General features: G+C 31.3%; 1 protein-coding gene across 1 annotated transcript in view; it reads left to right on the forward strand.

Moving 5' to 3' along the window:
* Nucleotides 1-24051, forward strand: part of Cngl (Cyclic nucleotide-gated ion channel-like) — a 135249-nt gene that overhangs the window by 51481 nt on the left and 59717 nt on the right. Inside the window, exon 2 of the mRNA XM_068767757.1 lies at nucleotides 6956-6964. Coding sequence (XP_068623858.1) covers nucleotides 6956-6964 — 9 coding nt within the window. The remainder of the gene's footprint in view (nucleotides 1-6955; nucleotides 6965-24051) is intronic.

Consider the following 24051-nt stretch of genomic DNA (forward strand, 5'->3'; position numbering starts at 1 on the left):
ATGCGACAGGCCAATAACTTCTGGCAGTACGAAGTCTGCACTTACAGACGGTAAACATTAATTAATTTGAATATATTTTATTTTTAAACACTATATATGACTTTTAAAAACTCATTTTCTTCATATAACATTACCTTATTTATTTATATATGAAACCATTAATTTTTATTTTGGGTGTATTGTACAATAATTGTCAGCCAATGAACCATACACCTTTAAACCGAATCTTAAGTTAAAAAAAAATTAAGTAAAATAACATATCATTTAAGACTAAAAGTCTTCAAAAAATCTTAGAATTTTTTTTTAAATATAGAGTAATTACAGTTGGTTGTTACAAATGGCACATTAATAAATTAATAATATAGCTTGCTTGGCAAAGAATCCAGTATGCTCAATATTTCGTTTCTTTTACAGCCGTTCTTAAAGCAAAAGGTGACGCATTTGTGTTCATCATAATTAGATACAAAAATAATGTGTAATAGTCGCATATGTCCTTATTAAACTAGATATTGCTAACTGACATTGGTGCTTATTAATGTAACAGTAATCGTTCTGTTTTAATCAATTACTACTCGAATTATAATTGATCAAATTATGAATAACTCTGAGTTCTAACTTTAGTATATGTTACGAAGTTCGGGTTTCTCTCTGAATAGTTTATTTTTTAAAATAACTTATATGCTATAAAATTTAATAACCATTTAAAAAAATTGGCTTAACCGGTGTTTTACGTTTTATACATAATCGTCATCATTTCAGCTACAGTACGTCCACTGTTGGATATAGGCATCTCCCATACGTTTTCAATAAGACTGGTGACTAAGTGACTTGGTTTCAACGTTTTTGACAAACGATCTTAACAAGGTGGCCTGTCCACGACGTGGGCGGAGATCATACACTCAGCTATTTGATACGTGGTTTCCATTCCAGAACTATAAAGCCACAACGACCATCTGTTCTATGTGGCCAATGTATAATGCTACTTGTACTTACCAATCTGTTGAGCTATATCGATTATTTTCATGAATAGTTCAATTTTGATATAATTATAACATTCGGTTTAATAAGCATTTCACATTTTACACTTCTCGTGTAATAATTACTATCTTAGTTGTTACAATAGTTATTGTTTATAAAAAAGGTATACGCTTTTTGTTTTTAAGCATTTTAGAAATGTAAAGTTATTTATTACAAACCTTTCCAGGATTATTTTTTAACACGATAATTACTAAATATGAAAACATTTACGTTTCATGTTGTTCTTAACTTTTTATTTTTAATATCGCTCGGAAAAGGTATTTACTCGAATCGTAGCATCAAAAGAACTCTAACTCAATAAGCTCACTGCATCGTGCAGACTTCGGTCTCTTTATTCTTGTCTCAAAGTTTTCAAAGCACGTACTAAATATACGCAGTTAATGTATTGACAAGATTAATTCTAAACTATATTAAAAAATGTAAAAGACGGTATTAAAAAAGAGATATACATTCTAATAGCAAAAGATACACGCTAGCCACATATAAGCAGGATATAAATCCAAAATGATTTGTGCAATACTCGCTACATCATCGCCATAATTTCAGCCGATTGACGCCCACTACAAGGCACAGGCGTCCCCTGAAAATAGCTACGGTGACCAATCTTTAGCTGCCTGCATCAAGGGACTTCCCACGACATTGACTATATCGTCGTTTAACCTTTCAAAGTCTATTGTAAGAACAGCGTGCCCCGCCCACAGTCTCTTCAAACGAGTTGCCTTGAGCCTTGAGTATACTCAGTACTCTTCGAAATTTACTATTTAATAATAAAATGTTAAAACTCATTACGTACGTAGGTACATTAAAAAAGTTAATCAATAAATTGTATTCGTAGCTCCTTTTATGCTTTATTATGTGTTTAATATTACTTTAATAAGTTTTAAAAATTGGTATTTAGAAATAAAGTGCTGCTTTTAGGCAATGAATGCTCGTTACACTTTATTTTACATTTTAAATTATTAACAGTTTTCTCTTGCAAGCGTCACGAGAACACAGTCTGAAGAGCCAATTGGATAGACATTAGTACGAAATTAATTTATTTTAATTAATTATTAAACTCCTTTATAATAACATCGCCCAGTTTAAAACTACGAGGATGCATCCAACGTGCACTAAAATAATTCCACAATAATCATCATTTGTTTTATGATCATTTTCACAACGGTTCCTAATACAAAGTTATAGAAAATACTTCCTCAACTATGGAAGTACCCAAAAAAACTATGTGTTTTAGTATGCTTTCTTTCTTAATTTGTTCTATGATAATTACAAGGAACTGCAAGTGTGTTTCATAAAGAGTACCTTAATGTCTATAAGCGAGTTATTTTTGTTTAGGTACAAAAGTAAACATAAATGACCATTACTGAAGACCAAAGTCGCTGACCGACAAGACCGGTCATCATGACGATCTTTAATGAAGACTTATACCATACAATGACCTTCTATCGTCTATTATTATGAGGGTTAAATGCAAATAATTAAATTTATGTATAAATTACAAACAGAAATGAAAAAAGTTTTGAAAAGAGCAACATTTTTTCTTTAAAAATGTTTCTATAACGTGAACCGCTTAGAAATACTTGACACACAACAAACAAGAAGCGGGGACAACATGTCTGGCTTTCCCCGATGCATATGCCTCGCACGTTCTTTCAATATGCATACATAATAGTACCTAACGTGATACAAGCTTGCTACATATGGTTTATTAAACATCAGCCTTTTTGTAAAAGCAAAATTTATTTATTTACTTATAAATTCACATAAGAAGCATAATGCTACAAAATGTTATTATTAAGTATTATGAAAATTAAAAACTCAAATTATACACATCACGCCAGCTGATAGAGGCCGTCTGGCATAGGCCAAAAAGTTCGCCACAAACTCCACTCATATATCTATCTATATTTATCTCTATCAGTATATCTCTAAACATGTATATTAATATTTATTTATATAAAAAGGTGAAACAATTATTTTTTAAAATTAATACATACTTTTCAATTTACATTATTACTTAACAAAAAAGAAAACAAATAGTCGTGCCATGAATATTGTTACAAAGAAAAACAATATTTATTTATTGCACGCAACATTTATTACTATAAAAGTGTATTCGTTTAATAGGTTAACACAAAACTTTTAAAATATATAAGACTTATTGGAAATGGTTTCTTTTGACTGCAATACAGTCCTTAAAACGCTGAAGCCAAATCAATTTAAGCGCGTACTCTTTATATGGAAGAATTCTTCACTGCCAATCGAATGGATTGTTTTAGGGACTTTACTGCTTTCTCGGGGATGGTATCTTGATACACTTGTGCAGATGTTTTGATATCTTTTTCATAAAAAAATATGGCTTAGTCACTCCTTCATGGCTAATACCCCAAACCATCAACGGAATTGGACAATGCCCTCGAACTTAAGCATTAAATATTGCATAAATGTAAACATTTTCTCATCCGTAAACAAAATTTTGTGACCTCCCTTGCGTATTGCTTGTTGTTGGTTGCGTATTGTTTTAAGTGGTTGTTTTGATTTTAACACCCTATTCTTTTTTAAATTATGAATTAGGAAATGACCAGTGCGTCTCTTATAGGCTGCAAGTCCTAAGTCAATGAAAGTACGCGACATTTTTATAGGTGCTATCTTCACCTCGAATTCTATCTTAAATTTTTTTTTAATTCATATAAAAATGGCACATTCCAAATTTAAAAATATTATTTTGTTTATTTTTAATTAAGATAGTATTTATGACCAGATATTATGCAGTATATTATTGTTTAACAGGAAAGTATTTAGTCACAGCTGTATAATTTCAACGTTACGATTATCTATAAAAATTTTGATAACTGAGTATTGAAGACTGTTAAATTAAAAATCAAATATCAAATATTGTGATATGTAACACGCGAGTTCAACTTAATATTTTCCCGTCTATGCAAATAGTTATGACTGACAGTAACAGAATAAAATTCTCGTAAAATTTACGTTAATATTGGATTCGCTTATCTGTATGTATAGTGAATAAATATTGCATTTTCTTTACGATTTGCAGAAATAAAAACTGCTTTTCTGTTAATATAGTGTTCTGAAGACAGATGGCGTTGTGTCTTCCGAACACTATTAACACAAAAGTGGCAGTTTTTATTTTAGTTTACATTCTTTTACTAATTTGTCATTTCCTGAATATATCATCCCTGTTATATTGTGTTGTATCTCCTCCTGCTTGCATCGTATCCCTCACTATTGAGGATCGTGACCGTTTTTGGAAAGTCGATCGGGCACCATAGTAATATGGATAATTTGATCTCAATAGCGCATGTTGCTGTTCGTGGTCGCCGTTTATCAATGTATTGTGTAATAAAATATTCAATACTAATAACTATAATACTTAAAATACACTTAATTTGACATCTAAGATTATGCGTTAAAAATTTTCTCGTTTAAATTTTAAAATTTGTTGCCAAAGTATCATATTTTTGCTCTCTATTTACTTATGATTTTACTAGTCCACGAAAATTTTATTTTACTATTGTATTGATAACAAGACTCTATTGAGTTTAATAAATAAGTAATGGCAACCTTTCAAATAATTATTTCTATTCATTTATTTCAAAGAAGTCTTAATACAGGCAATTTTTAAAGATGTTTAGTTTGGGATGTACGTCCGATTATGTAGTTTATACAGCCTTCTAGTTCTGTATCCATCTCACAATATTAACTTTATTCACTCCTCCCTCACAATACACGATATTCTTCTCTGGATCACGCATCTTTTATATTAGGATTACCATAAATCTTAAGTTATTCTTTAAACCAAGTTTAAAAATAATATAAATAAAAAGATGTACAAATGTTTTTATGTAGTGTGTTTTCGGGTGGTATTAGAGAAAATATGAAATCAAATTTAATGTAAAAACATCAAAGTTTTTAGTATCCCTAAGCGAAGGTTTTTGATGAATTATGAAATTTTTCCAAGAAATCATTTACATGCGCTTTTAAATCGTCTATTGTTTTAAAATTACAATAATAAGCTACTGCCGGCTCGGATCACTAATTTGTTATTCAGAAACACAACTGCTGGTCTTTAAATGAAATTTAACAATTTCTCAATCATGTAAATGACTTATTTAGCTAACCAAATAAGATCAAATAAAACCATTGAACGCTATAATAAGATTAATTTAATTATTCATTTTTAATTTTAGATTTTATACTAATAAAAGAAGGAGAAAATTTATTAAAACAATAAAAATGACAAAAACAATATGCCATGTTAAATTGTAACCACATATTTTATATAAATTTAAACTAATACATAATTTATGAAATACAAATTTTCCTTTTAAAAATGGAAATGTCAAATGAAATTTGTATTTTTTTAATAAAGGACGTTAATTCTGCCGGTGGACAATCCGTGACCGCAGATGCATTACATTAATAACGTTAATGAAACGGGCTTATCAGCAATACTGTTTCTCACAAAGGAGGTTAAATAGGATTATTCCAAAAATTGTTACAGTTAATAACATTTCAACAAATTTAATTTTGCTCCAAAATAAATCTGTATAAATGAAATTAAACATGTATGTGTAGATATATATATATATATATATCTATATATATTTGGCATAAGTAGGGTAAGATATTGATTAGTGCCCGGCATTTGATATATGTCGGAAGTATTAATATTTTAAAAAATAATATAATCTATTGCAATCTATTTATCCACTACAAGACAATAACCTGAAGTTTTCAATGTTACAATACAGTGGCCGGCATTTGATTAGACACGTAGGAAATATCTTCTTGATAATATAGATATTTTATAAACATAATCGGCTTTTACTACACTGTATTCAGACTAAGAGGTCGGAGAACTGTTCGATAAATAAAACGCTCTACAAACTCAAGACTTATTCGATATTTACCGCAAGTCCTATTCGGCATTTGAATTGGCACATCTGGTAGTAACAGGTGTGCCAAATCAAATGCCAAGTACCCTTCATTTTCAATTTGCTCATAAAAAGGCTATCAGGCTTATAACGTTCTCACTGTTGGTTTTGTGCCTTGCTCGTAATGAAGCGGGGTACAGTAGATCCACTCTGTATTCTGTAGGCAATATTTTTTACGTAGCATAAAATTATTCTCTTATATTCAAATTCAAAATAGCTTTATTATGTAGGATTATTACAATCGTTTGTAATTGTTGGCTTAAAATTAAGTTTTCCTTAATTTGTAACGCACAGCGGAGTCCGTGTTTTTTATTATTTTTATATAATTAAGTGTACATGAGTAAGAGCCTATCATTATTAGTTAACTTCACCGAATAAAACCGGTAGTCTAAATATATGAAAACAAAACAGAAATTATCTTTTCAATTTAATTAAACCATAACTTTATTACATTATATTTTTTGAGTACCGTCGTATTCAAGCAGTATTGTGCAAACAACATCGTGACCCGGTTCGAAGGTTTGAGTTTGTAATTTTCGCGAAATTCATAAAATTTTATTATAATTCAATTAATATCCGATACCAATTTCAGCCAACAACTTCACTTAAAAATAACGGCATAGAGAGCCATTACAGACGATCGTTCATAAATGATTTACTTAAATTGATTAAAGTTAATTTTCGAAAATATTTCATCGTCATTTCAGAAATTCCATTGCAAGACTCTCCCAATTTCCAATATAATCGGTTGAAAGCGGCCTGCATACAGCATCTTCTGATGATCTCAACTAGATGATCTGTCAATTTTGTCAGTAGATGACCTACGCTTAGCTTGTAAATCAACATGAGAGTTCGTTTGTTCTGTACGATATGTGGTTGGTCAATTTCTTGAAATTTTCCGCTGAGCTATGTCGGTAACTTTGATTCGTCTGTGAACTTTGTTACTCATGAGTGATGAGAAATCTCAAGTTGTTAAGCTACAGTTAGCTGTCCACTTTTTAAAAAATTGCTTAATTTCTAATTCTTGGTATAAAATAGTTGCCCTTTTGTGTGTGTGTTGTGATAAATATACTTGTTTTCAATTAAAAGACACACGTTAGTAATACCATTTTTATAATTATGAATATAACTTATGTATCTATTTATTTATATTTATCTTACATATTTATTTTTATTTGTTTACTGTGCAAGGAGTAGTGGAGAGAGTGGAGTTCAAGTGCTATTTACGCATTCCTTATCAACCGATTGTTATCAGAGTCAAAGTAAAAAACTCTCTATATTCAGTTAAAACTTACTCGATAATATAAAACCGACGAATCGAATTAATTATTAATTAATAAATCAACTTGAAAGGTCACGTCGAAAGGCCGTGCGACTGACTTAACTTTAAATTTAGATCAAATATAAATTACTTGAGAGATGTGAACAGTCTAAAGATCGTTTTGGCGCGTCCCCGCAATCATGTGCTTTTAGAACGCTCTATTTTATACTCTTTAGAAGTTATTACTATTTATTTTTAAACAGTAAAACCGTTAAAAAGATACAACTATGATAGATCCTTTCTATAAGAACAGGTTAGAATATATATAAACACTTGTTAATTAATATACTTATTAGAAACTTAACCTATACTTATTCTAAGTTCAGTCTAATGTTGTTTGAGTATATATTTCGAGTATGTATATGTATTTTTGAAATATTATACTCCACATTGGCCAGTTTGATTAGCGCAGCAAGTTTAACTTACCCAGAGACACTAAGACCCCAAAAGTAAAAAAAATATAATAATGAAAAAATAAAAAAAATGTAATAATTCACTTTCTGATATATTTGTGTACGCCATGGGAAGAATATCCAGATTGAAAGAAACTAAAAATTTTTTTAACCGCCCCAATAATGGTGCCCGACCTAAATAGAGTCAAAAAAATTGGATCAGTTTTTTTTTATTTTTTTTTTGTAAAACTTATGCGAACATAACCCAATACTGGATACTAGTTACAGCGGTCAAGGTTTTAATAAGTTATAATTTAATGTAACCATGAAATACGACGAGATACATCGATAAGAAACTGAAAAACGATGTCTAGTTTCGTGTGGGAGAGCAAAGGCGAACGATATATGACTACAAAGTTTCAGTAAACATAAATACATATGTAAAGGTACGTGAAATGCGATAGAATACATTGAAACGAAAATGTAGTGAATACAGTCATAGTAACAATATAAACATATCGTCCAACATTAATGCTCTATTAAAGCGAATATTAGATAACAATAGCAAAATGTATTCCAACCAACCAAACTTGTTGGAACTACTGCGAATTACAACCAACAAGTTTGAAATGACTAAAAGTATTTTGGTGTTATCCGGCAATCATAGGAAAAATCAATTTTCTTTTCAGAATAATAAAACGATTATTATGGCGTCTGGTGACGTATTTATGTTTTTAATACAATTTTTTAAAATGGTATAAGCAGTGGGCGGGAAACGTGGTGCCGTCGGAATAACTAAATTTGCCAGCGAGGCATTTTTTAGAACTATGATTTTTAAGTAAGAGCTCTGTTCCGTCGAATTTCAGTTATCTGTTCGACTAACGACTAACTGAAATTCGACAGAACTGATGCGTCTCTGAAAATGCCACGGCAAGGGCTTAGTCGATATGTCAGCACTTCCGAAAATAATGTACTGGTTGAAAGTAGTTTACGTACAAATTCTATTTCAATTTGAAAAACAGTAACCTCGCAGAGACTATCACGAGTGATTATTGATAAAATTTGAAAGAAGGGTCTGAAGTTTCTTAATTTTGAAATACAAACTGTTCAAGACCTGAAAAAAGTGACTTTCATATAAAAAAATTCTAACGTTATTGGCGCATTTCCACCCGATGTATTCTATTTTCGGAGCAACGAGGGTCATTTTTACATAAGCTGTCAGGTCAAGAAGGAAAACTGCCGTTACTGGTATCCAAGAATCCGCATCCGTCGACTGAAACTGATTCCACTAGGATGGTGCGACTGCATACACGGTCAGAACTTCTATGAATTTGCTTAGTGAGACCTTCTCTTAAATACTGATAAGTGACTTTGAGGATTTTCCGTGGCTACCGAGGTCATCCGACTTAACCCCAGTTTATTTTTATAGGGCCACCTTAAACAGAGAGTTTACAATAACAATGCCTGAGTGCGAAAGTTAATATATTTTTTTCTTTAAAAATTAAATCCTCCTTTGTTTTCAGATATTCCATGTCTTTATTAAAACTACGTGCTAAATATAACATTTTTAATATAAGTTTGAAAGTATAAACCTGCAACCAGTCTCCCTGTATTTACCATATTGTAAAAATAATTACATCTAAAATTTCAAATTATACAAAAAAGGTTTCAATTTAATTAAATATTACAAGCGTCGGTTTTGGCTGTGCATTGTACAAATACTAAGCAATAGAACACAAAACCTTTGTTACGTAAACATTAACATAAACAGACCCAAACTAAACAGGTGCAGAGTTTTAGGGCGTCGACGTAAAATGATTTAGTGTTGCAAAATCTGCTCTGCGAGAAATTATCACCAGCTGTGACATTAAATGAAAATTTGTTAAATTGGGAGCGTTGAACCTAATGTGAGTTATGTTCATATTAGAGTATTGCAACATTAATCCCTATGAAGCCATGCTATTTCAAATAAATACGTGTAATGGACATATATGCCTTAATTTACTTTAGAATTATTTAAGCCTTTTATCGCTGCTAATACACAAATTATATAGGAAAACAAATCTTCAGTACTTAACTTATTAAAAAAAAATACAAAAATCTTCTAAATTCTAAACTGTATTTACCCACGTTACTTAAAAGCTAGTTTAACATTAGTAAATCAAAATGAAAGAGCTTAATGATAGATCATACGTTGGTACGCTAGTAATGTGGACAGTCTGGCGTTAAAATCAGGGAGGAGACAATAGCCTCCCTGATAGGAGGAAAGGAAACTAGGGAAGAATTCCTCTCATGCTGCAAGAAAAAAATTAAAAAAGTTATACAAAAAATAAAAATTTAAATAGGCAATAAGAAAAAAGGTAATATAATGTAACTCAATTGTGATATAAAGTGTGATAAAAATGTAAATGAAAGAAAAAAAATGTAACAAGTAATGAGGGAGGAATGAAAGGACACAGAGCAAAATGAAAGAAAGCAGAATTGTGGCATAAAAGAATAGAATGAAAGGTTATGTGAAGAATGAAAGTAGAGAAAAAAATTAAATTGCCAATAAAGACCCTGTCCCACCTAAGATAGGGGTACAAGAGGCCCCCAATAGCGGGGGCCATTAAAAAAAATGTGGACAGTCGATCTTGTAAAAGTCGTCGGAAGATGTATGTGAATGTAGGCGACTTCCTACCGGACTTATTAAAAATCTGTAGTGAATTTCTATGTCCAGAAGTGGACAGTAACGTCTGAAATTATAAAGATGGTGAAATTAGAATCAGAAAATAATGTAGGTCAGGCGAGCATTATTATTTCCAGAGCCACGACTCGTTGAAAAATCTCGTGAGAATAATTGCAATTACGAGCACCGAGGGGAAGTTTGCATTCTATTACGTTAGGTCCTGATTAAACAGAAATTGCGATGCCTTGTAATAAGTAATTATCGGTTTCATGTATGAAAATGAATCATAAATATTTTAAAATTTACTTTTGTCATTACCATCTACTGTTTCGCCGTCTACTGCTCCAACTCTTTAAACAAAAAACCTCCTCCGAAAAGTCAGCCACAATGCATCAGTCTCGTGAGAATTGATTGAACTCAAACAAACAATTCTTCAGAATTGTTCTTAAATTAAATTCAAATAACGGCCAGTGTGTGAAAATAAAACAATGTACGGATAGAAATATTAGTTATTAAATTCTTGATAACTTGCTCTGAATTTTTGATGATTCGTTTTAACAAAATATCTAATTATTGTTTCACCTAAAAAATAACATTTTAGTATCACTTTACATGAAGGAATAATATTATTCTACTTGTCGTTTATTATAAAAAAATAACATTTTAAACATTGTCACTATTGTATCAGTGTGCCTATCATTGCAAAAATTATATATTCAAAATAACGCGTAAACACTACAACGAGAATTTTAAATTTTATCCAGGATAAATAAGGAGGTTTTACTATTTTTCATTCCTAACTAAGCTAAAGCTATTTAGCATAAATATATCAGCATAAGTAATTTTTTGAGTTAAGCCTCTAAATTAATTAAATATCCATAAAATAACAGATAATTAATAAAAACTAAGACTCAAAGTAATTATTAATCAACCTTTAATTGGTTTAATGTGCCTTTTAGCTAATAAAAATGTTGACGACTCTTCAAAATTTTCTTCTCGATTTTTTGTACTACGTCCGTTAATAATTAGGCAATAATTTAAAAAAAAACACGTTGCGTTCCGTTGTAACAAATGATAATTGTGAATTAAAATATTTGATCGTTCGATAATAGGGTATTAAAGTATCTTTCTGTAATCGAATCCGCGACCAGAATGTTTTAGTACTTTACCTAATCAATAGATTACCAGCGCATAATATCATCATAATAGTATTTAATTATAATATTGACCAATGCGATTGTCACAGACTAACTACATTTATCGCCTATTTGAATTGATGATAAATAAAAATTACAATTTATTTAAAAATGTACGACTGTAATCAGAAATATTGACTTGCTAGGAAATTTTAAACCTATAAATGATAACTTAAAAGTGTTTTAACATTTCTTGCATCTGTCTGATTGATAATGTAATTAAATTCTATGTTAGATAAGGAGTTATTTACCGTAACAGGGTTAGTTCCTACGTAAATAATATACGTCGACCATGAACAATTTTCCTGTTTACTTCGTGTATATCGATGAGCAAAACAATATGTAATAAATATTGACTACAGTTTATTCTCAGCCGCGAGCTTTTTATCATCCATCTTATAAGCGCCTTACAAATGGCCCTTAAGATAATGCTGCTCACGAATAGCGTAAAAGCTTCATGGAATTTATGTGCAATACTGCTAGTTGAGCAGTGGTAGCCCAGCGATTGAGAATTGAGACTTGCGATCGTAGTTCCTGGGTTCGGTCCCCGAAATTAAATCTTATGTTCGCTACTACTCGCATACAAGTTTCCAGAGGATGGGCAGCAGCGTCTGCGTACCGTAATAGATTCTACGATGGCCAAAACACATGCCATGCGTTGCGATTATGGTATGCCTCCTATAGATATCTTTGAAGGAAGCCTATACCTTGCAGTGGGCGTCTATTGGGTGAAACGGCGATCACTGCTAGTCATCATTTCATATTATGTTTTTAATATCTTTCATAATGTCTGTATAGGTGCAATTTATTTATATATAAGAAGTTTTAGTAGCTAATGTTATACACGAACTATATTTATTCATAATTATCCTATTAGGAGACACTACTACTCACAGCGATCACTTTTGTATATTATTATAAGAATGCCAGAAGAATTAAATATGTTAGAAATTGGGATCAAATTCAATTCCTTTGTAATGCCATCGTTCAGCTTAAAGCTACGAGGGTTTCACGCGCCTTATATAAAAAGAGTCCTGAGCTTAAATTATATAATGAAACCTTCACTCTGTCTCAGATCTAATTTACAAGTTTAATAACAGCCCAACCTCAAGTAATTTCAAGGGGACCCTTCAACCAAAAGTCAGTAAGTCCAGGGCACCTTCGCCTAAGTGATCTTAGACCTCAGCGGCCTGCCTTTTTGGTGAAACTGTAATATTTAGCAGCTTACGCCAAGGCTCCCTTGGTACCCTACTAGCTTCGCTACTTTAAAATGAATTTTAGGCTGTCCGAAGAACTCGCAAAAGCCACTTGGGCAGCAATATAATTAAGGTAAAAAATGCGAGTTTTGACACCTTAAAATAATAAACATAAACCCATCGCAATATAAAATTTATTTCCAAATAATAAGCACTATAATGGTTCTATGTTTAAATTATAATATTTTTTGAGGTTTTTCTTTCTTATATAAAAAGCTCTTCTCGTTAAAGAGATCAGTGGGAAGCTTTACAAACAGACAACTTACAAAGTTGTTTGTCCCAGACGTTGGTACGAAACCTAAATATCTGTAAACAGTCGCTTCACTGCTTCTAATCGTCCCTGGCTGCGAAATAGTACACATTGCTTCTGAGAGCGCGGAATATTATTATTGTCACTTCATCTTTAATTAAATGTTATATATCGTCAACATTTAACATATACAGAAAATAATTAGAATTTTACTTAGTTTGAAAAATTATTACAATTCTAGCTAGATATTTCAACTGAGTCTGTGAATTTTTTAAAATCATAACTAAAAAGCACTGAAATTATACATGTAAGTGTGATTACAGGTACTTTTTTCTATTTCGGTTTTTCTCTTACATATTAATAAGAAAAATGCATTAGAGGTGTGGTCTGTTCAGGTAATTATCTATAATTACATCAATCAAGTCGACGTGGCACGAAGTATTGCTTGGCTAAAGTGCCAGCGAGCAAAGCACATTGGTCATGCAGTCGACGGCCATTAGAGCAGAAAGGTTCTAGATTAGCGACCACGAACTGGGAGACAAGCATGGGCAGGCCCCCGACTGGCACGCTGAATCCAGGTAGCGCATGACCGATCATGTTGATGGTCTTTAGGGGAGACGTATGCCTTGCATTAGGCCGTCTATCAATTGTCATGAATGACTTCAATTATTTTAATAATATTACTGCTTATTTGAAAATCAAATTTTTAAATCACTTCCGATGTTTGATTATTTTCTTATTTTTTATAAATATTAATATTTAATTAATAACTTTATGCGTTTTTTATGTAAAGTGATAAAAGTAATAATTTTAAAATACAGTAAATAGAGAGTAGAACACATGGCCAGTGGGGCCTCAAAATTTGAATAGAAACCATGATCAGGTGCAGCATAGAAAATCAAACCAGATGCAGAACAGTAGACATTGTTGAGATCATCAGAAAATACTTGATGCAGTCGTGTTCTTACCGGTCCTACTAGACCTATATGGTATGTTTATGACATACGTGTATATGTTTATAACATCATCTGTAAAGATACGGCGGTCGCTACACTCACGTTGCAATGAAGATAAGTGTTATGGAATTTGGATCGTTTCACCGCACAACATATCGTAAATATTTTACAACCTACGTCAGTTCCCTATACAGTCACTTCACTATTTCTATTTAAAAGTTTCCTAGAAATATTTGTCCAAAATATAACCAACTTTTTACAGCTTCATATTAATAACATGTGTATTTACTGAAACCGTGCAGTTTATTTATATATTGTGAGCACTTTTTACATCAGTAAATTACAGTACTGAAACATGGTCCTTTATTGGAAAACTCGTAGTAGCTTAACGAACCATGTATGCAATATGCTCGGGATTTCTATGCGAGATATTAAATATCTGATTCATTAATCAGAAATAAGGAGCTCCGATGACATAGCACAGCGAATTAGCAAATCGAAGTGGCAGTGGCACAGATGACCACGGACTGGCGAGCGCAACGTATGACTTTAACTCACAAACGTTCATCGGAATATGCTGGATGCAGATTGCTTTAAAACGGTCCTATTGGAAATCTATCAGGGAGGCGACCCTTGCCGTCCTGCGGCTGAAATGATGATATTAATTCATACTCTATATTTTATTATTAACGGACATCGGCTTATTAAATTAGTGCGTTATGTTTATACTTCTCCAAAGATACTCAAACAAATTCGTTTTCTCGCTATAGTCTAAGTTATTTAAATAAATAAACATACTTGAGTTTAAGATTTTGATTGAGTTATATCGGCCACAAATATAAATAGTATTTTCCATGCCATATCTAAATTGCATGTAAAACAAGATACAATAAGTCCTACTGTTTTTTATGCGTGTAGCATAAAAAAACCTTAACCCAAAAACGTTCATCGGAATATGCTCGATGCAGATTGCTTTAAAACGGTCGGCTTTAAAACGGGAAATAATGATATTAATTCATACTCTATATCTTATTATTAACGGACATCGGCTTATTAAATTAGTGCGTTATGTTTATACTTCTCCAAAGATACTCAAACAAATTCGTTTTCTCGCTATAGTCTAAGTTATTTAAATAAATAAACATACTTGAGTTTAAGATTTTGATTGAGTTATATCGGCCACAAATATAAATAGTATTTTCCATGCCATGTCTGAATTGCATGTAAAACAAAATACAATAAGCCTTTCTACACGTATAAAAAACAGTAGGACAAATTACCACAGGAATAACCGGTTATTGCTTGTATATTTTGTGCGCCAAAAACTATAAATGGCAAAAATATAGTAATTTAGATAAATCAAGATTTTTAATCACGTGGTTTTTAAAAGCTTTATCACATTTATTACTTTTAATAGTTTGTCTATTTTTCTAAAAAGATAATTTTCGCACAAAAATAATAAATGTAGGTAAAATATGTATAAAACTTGAGAACTACAATTTTACTTTAGCGCCATCTACCGTAAGTTGTAAAAACTAAGTAGACGTCAATTTTCCTATCGCTGATAGCATAGAGGAACTATCTTATAGATATATACTTAAGAATAAAAATTATTAACATTCATATTTACTCTTTTATATTTCACAAAGTAATATATACGAAATAATGCACTGAGACTGTGGAAACTATTTTTTCTAAGCTTTACATCCAAAGTAGCTCTTCTAAATTATATACCACATTTTAAAATAATTTGCAGAAATTATTCGTATAATTATCCCTTTTGAAATCTCTCGGAATAAAATAACGGAATTATAGAAATACGCTGAGGTAATTTATAAGAATCACATCTTTGTGTTTATATTAAAAGTACTGTTTATTCGTGACGAGAGAAAGATCAACAGTAAAGAACAGAGCTTCTTAAAGACTATTATTCCAACAGTTAAACACATTTTCGAATTATACGAGAGATGTTTTAATTAAGACGTGTTCTACCGACAAGAGGACTCTCTCTGAGGAATAAATTGGTTCCGTTCAACGTTAGAGGGCATAACCGTTTGTTTAAATTTACCGTTATTAATACATATTAAAGAACGCCTTCGGGATGATATCCACATTATGAATAATTTTATTATTTTGAAGGTTTTTAATAAAGGATCAACGTCGACAATAAATATCACACAAAATACAGAGATTTTTTTATTTGATTACGCGTAAATGAGTCGATAATGTTTTTTTTAATTGCGATCTCAAACCTATGCCGCTTAATGACAGTCCTTTTATATTGGGTCGAAAATTTTATAAAACTATTTAATTTATTTATTTCAAAAAAGTCACTTTTTGTAATCTTTTAATTTTATTTGTTAATAAACATATTATACTTAAAGATATTTAGTATCATTTTCGGATTGACACGTTGAAGCTCATATATATTTTATTTATACAAAAAAATTGTATCTTATGTCTGTTCCTAATTATTAAAACTAAATAATATTTTTAATTTTTTAATTCAATAATACGTGGTTCATTTTTATTGGCTATTATAAAATAAATAAATATTAAAAACTTATTATATTATGGAGGTAGATTTTTTCATACATTTCAAACATTTCTTATCTCGAAAACTTCAATGATATTATGTTGTAAAACATTTGTTAATATTTTTTCTCTCTTTTATACTGTATCACATATTACCTTTACTACAATTAAATAAAATATTTTATATATATATATATATATAGAGTAGAAATAAAAGTGACTTTTCTGTTCTGAATACAAAATTTAATTAAATTCAGACTAGCTTTGATCCGGCCCGCAAACGTTACATAATTTTAACTGCTTTGCATCACAATTTACGTGTCTATTGTAATATGCTATTTCAAAAACAGTTTCTTCTACTTTTCCTTTCTCTTTTTTTATATAAATTCAACTGTAAGAGACTACAAATCTTATTATCATCTTTAAAATAAAATCTACCATTATTAAAGAAAATAGTTATTAACTATTGTTTTTGAGATATAGAATATCCTTATATTGAACACTTGAAACACTAAAAAGTATAAAGCCATATTGGAATGCGCGCACGTGTCATAAGCGAACCTTACTTTTTAGGCTGAGTATATTGGAAGCCGTTCGTGCAAGGGCATATCAAATCGTTTAGTTTTCTTTACCGATATACTAACAAAAAGATTCACATTATAAGCTACGTTCCTATCATATTTTTATTATTTATTTATTTATATACAACGAACTTAACTCCTGCAAATTTTTTTACCGGTTAAGTGCTGTGCAAAAATAAATTAATGAATTAGAATTACGCTATCACATTACAAAAGAAACAAAATTTAAAAGCAGAAGCCCTCATCTAATATAAATTAACTTACCGTGTACGCTATTTATAACTAAGTATAATGCCAACTGCCCGCCACATTCATCATTTGTGCATCGAATTTGTGGCCTCCCTCGTGGCCTTTTCTAGTTCCATAGAGGCTCTGTGTGCTTGAACCAAGTATTCTATTTTCTGGCTTTTTTGAAATTAATTGCTATATAAATTCTAAATATGACATCTCTAGTAAAAATCAAATTATTTCATATGTATATATAAAATACTCAATATTGTTTTCTTTATTACGTGAATATTATATTAGTAGCATATTGCAGATACGATTAAGTTTCTTAAGTGGATTTGTTTGAAGTGAGTCTTTATTATAGGAGGCTATCTACATCGAGTGTAGATGACTCTAACATTATAATGACCTTATAGTGTCGAGCTACCAATTACAGAATTTATTAGTACAAAGTGTATCATTTTATTGTACTAAGAAATAGAAGTTCTTTCATAATCAGCCGCTACATATTTACAGCTGGACATGGCTTATTTCGTGGACTTCTTAAAGGACCGGTTGGCCTACACTCAGCATTATACATATACCTTTACAAGGACGTTTGTTCGTCTTATTGGTGAACGATTTAAATTTCGTTTACTTAAAGTCCAGTTTCATTTAATAATTTAAAATATAATTATTAGCTGCAAAAATATTACATGCAAAGTTTTTATTTTCATTAAAGAAAAAAATTAAAAGTGTGTAGTTACTATTGTTTTATCCACCAAAAGCCAAAAGCTTTTGCGAGTTTAAATATCTGAAAGGCTTTTTCGCTTTCTCTTTACAATATAAGAAAGTGGCTCTTTGCATAGCGTTTGTAAAAAACTGTTCTCTACTGCCGTTACAATACATAGGTACTAAAAAGGCACCTCTAAAGCTATCTATAGTTATAATCTTATCTAATATATATATTCAATTGTTAAATATCTATGCATATACATGAACATTATACGTTTTAGGTATCATGCATAAAAAACTGTCTGAATTTGTAGTCGGCTTTTCACAGAGAGCCACACAGTACATTAGACTCTATTAGTCTCGTAGCCTGCGTAGCCATGTAGCCCTCGTAGCCTCGTAGCTGCGTAGACATGTAGATCTCGCAGTCATAATGTCTCGAGCTCAGTCTAATTCTAATTTTTAGCAAATTAGGCTTCTCTGGCATTCTTTTCAAGAAGTACACAGGTGGTCACTGTAAATGATTCACATCAATAATAATATCAATGAATGTTTTGTACAGCTTTCATTATATCTTAAGCAGAGAGTACCTCTACATGATATCGTGAATGTATGAAAAGAAGAGTTTTATGAAATCTAGTGGTATATGTTTCTTAATTAACATACTAAGGTAGTTTGCCGTTGAGCAGTAACGACTTTTGCATTCTATTAACCGTTTAGAAATGGAGGGTTTATACAAACTGTTGCGTAAGGTTGTATAAACCCTCCATTTCTAAATGCTGTTATTAAAAAGGTGGCTTAATTATTTATCTATATAAATATAACTGTTAAAAATGCCCTGATGCGTAAATGACCGAAAGTGGCCAGTATGACTTAGCGGATGGGCAAGTAAAAGTGGCAGCGGACGTGCCAGAACAAATGGCCCCTGGGGTCTTAAGCCTTTCGAATGGAACTTATGAACCAGGACGCGTATCGTAAGACTTCCCCACTCGCAAGGTACCCACATGACTTAGTTAATGTGGCTGAAACGCTGGATGCAAATCGTTTTCAATTTGTCTTATAGAGAGTCTCGATCAACGGTATACGTAAAATATGCTATCTTTTAAAAAGCACTCGTTGTATTAATTACTTTTTGTAAACAGTTACCCTTGAGAATAATGTTACTGCTCCTGGATTTTAAGATTTTTTCGTTACAAAAATGTATATCTTATAAAATAGCTGTCTTAAATAATTTTCTATCAGTGTTTAATATTTTAAACAATAAATGAAGAGGCAGGAAACAAATCCAAAAATGATTATGAAAGGCTTTACTTGTAATCGACGAGCTTAATAATGAAAGAGCCTGCTCAGAGCGCTGTCTCCAAGATTTCAGATAACAATGAGCTCTTTATAATAGCTCGTTAAATATACATAAAATGTGAGGCTGTCTTACTGTTTTGATTGTTTCAGTATTGCATCCGCTTTCTTATTACAGAGGGAATTGGAAAGGAGTAAAACAGATATTTATTTAAAAAGAAAAAATCATCGTTTTTCAAAAGATGATAATAAAAATTTTGATACTGCACTGAATCCAGCAACTTCTAGCAACTTTATCAATGTTGTTAGTCCACCCAGTGGGGGCCTACATAGACTACAAAAATTTTTCGGTCCCAATGGTTGTTCGCGCGATAGCGGGCCACCGCCCACTGCCACTACACACGAATATTTTGTTGAAATACGTAAGTAACCATGACTCTTCTGCCAATCTCCTCACTTCTGATTCAATTCCTCTGCGAAACTCGGATAATAGCTCTCTCCATTCCTCTATCCCTATTGTAATAGCTATATTTCTAAGTACATATTATACATTACATTATTGTACAGATATATACGTATAAATGTTTATAGTATAGCAGAAGCTATTGTATAAATGAACAAAGCAGTAAAAACAACAATTGCCGCGACAAGAATACTATGAACTATTTCATTAAAACTTTTTCGAACAATTGCTACAGAAAAATGAAAATTATTTTAATACTATAAAAGATTCGTAAAGTAAGTTTAAATGTTTTTCATGTTAATGTTACGCATTTTAACAAGTACTGCACTTTATGATTTATCAATACCCCACCTCAATATTAATCAGTTACAAAAATATTTATCTTTGAGAAATTTTATTTTTGAGAAATATACCTTTTTAATTTATTTTAATTATTCACGCCATTAGAATAACAGTATATAAATTTTATCATTAGTTTCAAATAACATTGTACAAATTTTAATCTATTTGCCTATTGTTGGAATACAGTTCTGGCCATAATTATGCTTACTTTTACCTAAACGTTAATAACAAAGAATTATTTCTTAATAATTAAAAATAGCTACAGATTATCTTTATTAATTTTATTTTAAAAAGAATAATGTAATTAATAGGGGATTTTAAACATACATTTTAATATTATCTATATATACAAAAATAAATGTGTGTCTGTCTGTAATCGACAGAATCAAAAATCATATATCTAGTAACCGTGAAAATTGAATAAATTGTAGTTACCTCTCGGGAAAAGTTTTAGATTTTTTAAAAAAAAATTTGCTTTTCCATCAACACTTTTTTGTTCAGATTTTTATTAGATGCATAACACAGCAAAGAAAAAACAGATACACCTAGTTATAGATAAATTGAAATTTTAAGCATCTCATATATGTAAAGAATAAAGGACATATGTCTTTACAAGGATCCTCGTTCAAGGATCCTGTATATCCTTAATAGCACTTCCAGACTCTCGAAAAATAACTAACTGATATTTCTGCATTTAATTAATTGTAAACACTTGTACCAATCTTTAATCCCAATTATATCTCTAACAGTTGACTATGAATTTGTAAAGTAAATCCTTTTTACATAAATAAATGTGTCTCGGTGTACAGATCAATTGATAGACACTTATAATCTTGTTAAACCTATTTCGACTGCTGTTATAAATACTTATATATTTATTACCTATATACACGTGGCACCTGCTGTAGCGTGTCCTGACAAAGAGGCCTTTGCTGCGTTAGCGGCCGCTATGTCACTGGAAAATATTACCCTTTAAGAAGTGTGACCCTTCCATTATTCTAAGAGAGACTAGGTTTCTTTGTAGAGGGGTGATAAAAGTTCAAGTCAAAATGTTTCATTATATACACTGGTCAATTTTACTTACTCTACATTTACCATAAATGACTTTTAACCGCAAATTAAAAAGGGAAATCCCCATTACTCCAAGACGGAGAAGCCCAATGTGCTGGACAGATCAAATCCACACCACTCTAGACAGTTAGAATTATGACGCCATACACGTAGGCGATAATCACATTCGATAGCGCAGGTTTGTCAAGGAGAAAGTGATCCCTGAAAAAGTCGTGACCTCCTCAGCAATGAAGATAACGACGCTAGGGGAAGGATAATATATGTCAATTCGCACTTGAATTTCGAATGCCGGTCCAAATTTGTTTGCTTCCTTTCGCGTTAGTTATTTTTACTTTTTTGTTATTTTCTTCAACGTTAAACTGATCCAAATCTATGAATAAAGATTTCTAAGCACGCACACTCATCTATTTAAATATAAATGTAAATAGATGAGTATGTGTGCTTATGTTTAACCTGACATGACAAAGCCTATAGCTATAGCCTATAGTATATATATGACAAGTATATACATTACAAAAATCCTCACCAAATTGTTTGGATCTAGTCGCATCGTCTATCAGTTGAATTACTCGTTTATATTTTTAATTCATTACAAATGAAAGAGATTATATGATTCGGCTAATTAAACATCAATCTACGTCATCATTCCATATGCTCAGCATGCCCTAACTACCGTTTACACATATAAATATCATCACATGATGGTATTGGCGTTATAGTATTGATTTACCAGCATTTAATTCATGTAGATGTAACAAGGTTAAGTAATTATTATTAAGAAGACGTTAATTTGTTTACATTTTATTAATTAACAGAATATAAAATACAAATTGATCTAACGTTTGCTCATCAATCCGTATTTAGTAACATATTATTTATGCGCCGTAAGTTAAAATCTCATATAACAATAGTGACAGATATATGTTAAATACAAGATATAGATATAAACTCGTTATGCCCAAATTGCGCCTTCGAAATGCTTCATAAGTGTACGTACGTTTGGTTAAAAAAGTCATGAATTGTGTGATCCATTGGTCGTTTGATGATTCATTATTGTAACAAAATTTAAAGCATAATAGAACCATTTCTAAAAATAGCCAAAGTAGTTTAAAAAGTATTATGACAGCATAGCATTATGACTTTGGCATAATATTCTTTTGATAATTAGAAGACACCAATAGTATAATACAGTTTCAGAGATTTTTTTGATATTTGGCGGACAGAATAGTAACTTCTTTACAGATCATTGAAACAACTCTTCCTTGTACCATGGATGCGGGGTACCAGTGCCCACGAAAAATAACTTATCCAGCTTGAATAATTACGTTTTGACAATCAAATGACAGAAGATTCTAAAGCGTGGCAACATGGAGAAATTTTTTTATAAGATGGCGTTGAAAATTTATTATGCGTTCATTTCATGGCGTTTAGGTTATAAACAAGTTTTTTTAAAAAAAAAACATTCGAACAGTATCTCGTCTAGAAGTCTTTGATGATTTTATGTATAAGAAGGTAACAAATCAAACCGCTATGATGCTTGAGCACTTTAATTTGTCGCCAAATGTAGAAACTACAATAGTATCTATAGATCTGCCATAATAAATATTATGAAATAAATTTCATTATTTCAGCTTCAGGACTTTCACTGATAAACATGGAACTCCCCTATAGATTTCCAATAAGACCACTGCTAAGCGGCATGCACGCAGCGTGTTTCGAGGAGCTCAATAAGGTCTATGTCCACCTTGCAGGTGGACATTCTTTGTTGCACCCACCGGTCCGTGATCTCCAATCCAGAACATTTAAACCCTAGCCGTCAAAAAAAAGTCCACGGGGCTATGTTGGCAACTTTCATTCGTCTAAGTTGGATGCGATCTCGTAGAGAAATCACGAGCATAGCCTTCGATATTTCCACAAACAAGATCGTCCTACAGTGGACACGCCGTTGCGTTGTCTCCAATCCCAATTTATTTGATTATTTATTTTTATCTGATTATTAACTATTTAGACTAGAGATAGAGAAGGGGTCGTCTCGTTATCTCAATTCTCAATTTCGACCTTTGGTGTCTAGAAGTCTGCAAGGTATATATGTACATCCGAAGAAATTCTTCGTTATGATCAATAACCTGTATCCTCTCCTTGAGATTATGTTTTACCCCAACAGTTGTACATAACGGAAAAACTAGACATGAACTTTATTTTTAATTTTATTTACTAGCAATCCTGTAGATTCGCGTCGACTATTTACCATTCACAAATATTTTTTCAATGAAGCAAAGAGGATTTCAATGATTTCTTTTAGATAATCTAAAATGCTTTTGTATTCGACTTTACTACAATTTGTTTGTGCGTAGCTACGTGAGTATAATACTATTTTCGAGAGAGGTAATCCTCATATTTATTCAGAAGCTTCTCAGTTGAATGTTTGCGCGGAGCCCATTGTTTGTTTAAGTGTGGATCCAATTCAATTTCTTTTTACATCGAAGTCCCCGGGTCAAATTATCGAAACAACATAATTTATACACATTTCAGTACACAAATTGATTGCTCTTACTTCTAATACCTACATAGCCCAGCTTTTTCAAAGTGAAAGTGACTATATACACATTTTCTTATATATATACACTTTCTTACAAGGACAATAAAACGCTAAATTTTAATTTTTATTTATCATATTATAAACGCAAGTAGAATGTTCTCCGTCTACGCTATTTCAATCTCGTATACCAATAAATCCAACACGGATATAAAGAGCTTGCGTTTCTATTACACATAAATACAACTAAAGA

The sequence above is a fragment of the Battus philenor genome, unplaced genomic scaffold (genome assembly GCF_028537555.1).
Source record: "Battus philenor isolate CCGP_79_NKW_IND1 unplaced genomic scaffold, ilBatPhil1.0.hap1 SCAF_23, whole genome shotgun sequence".
Taxonomy (NCBI): Eukaryota; Metazoa; Arthropoda; class Insecta; order Lepidoptera; family Papilionidae; genus Battus; species Battus philenor.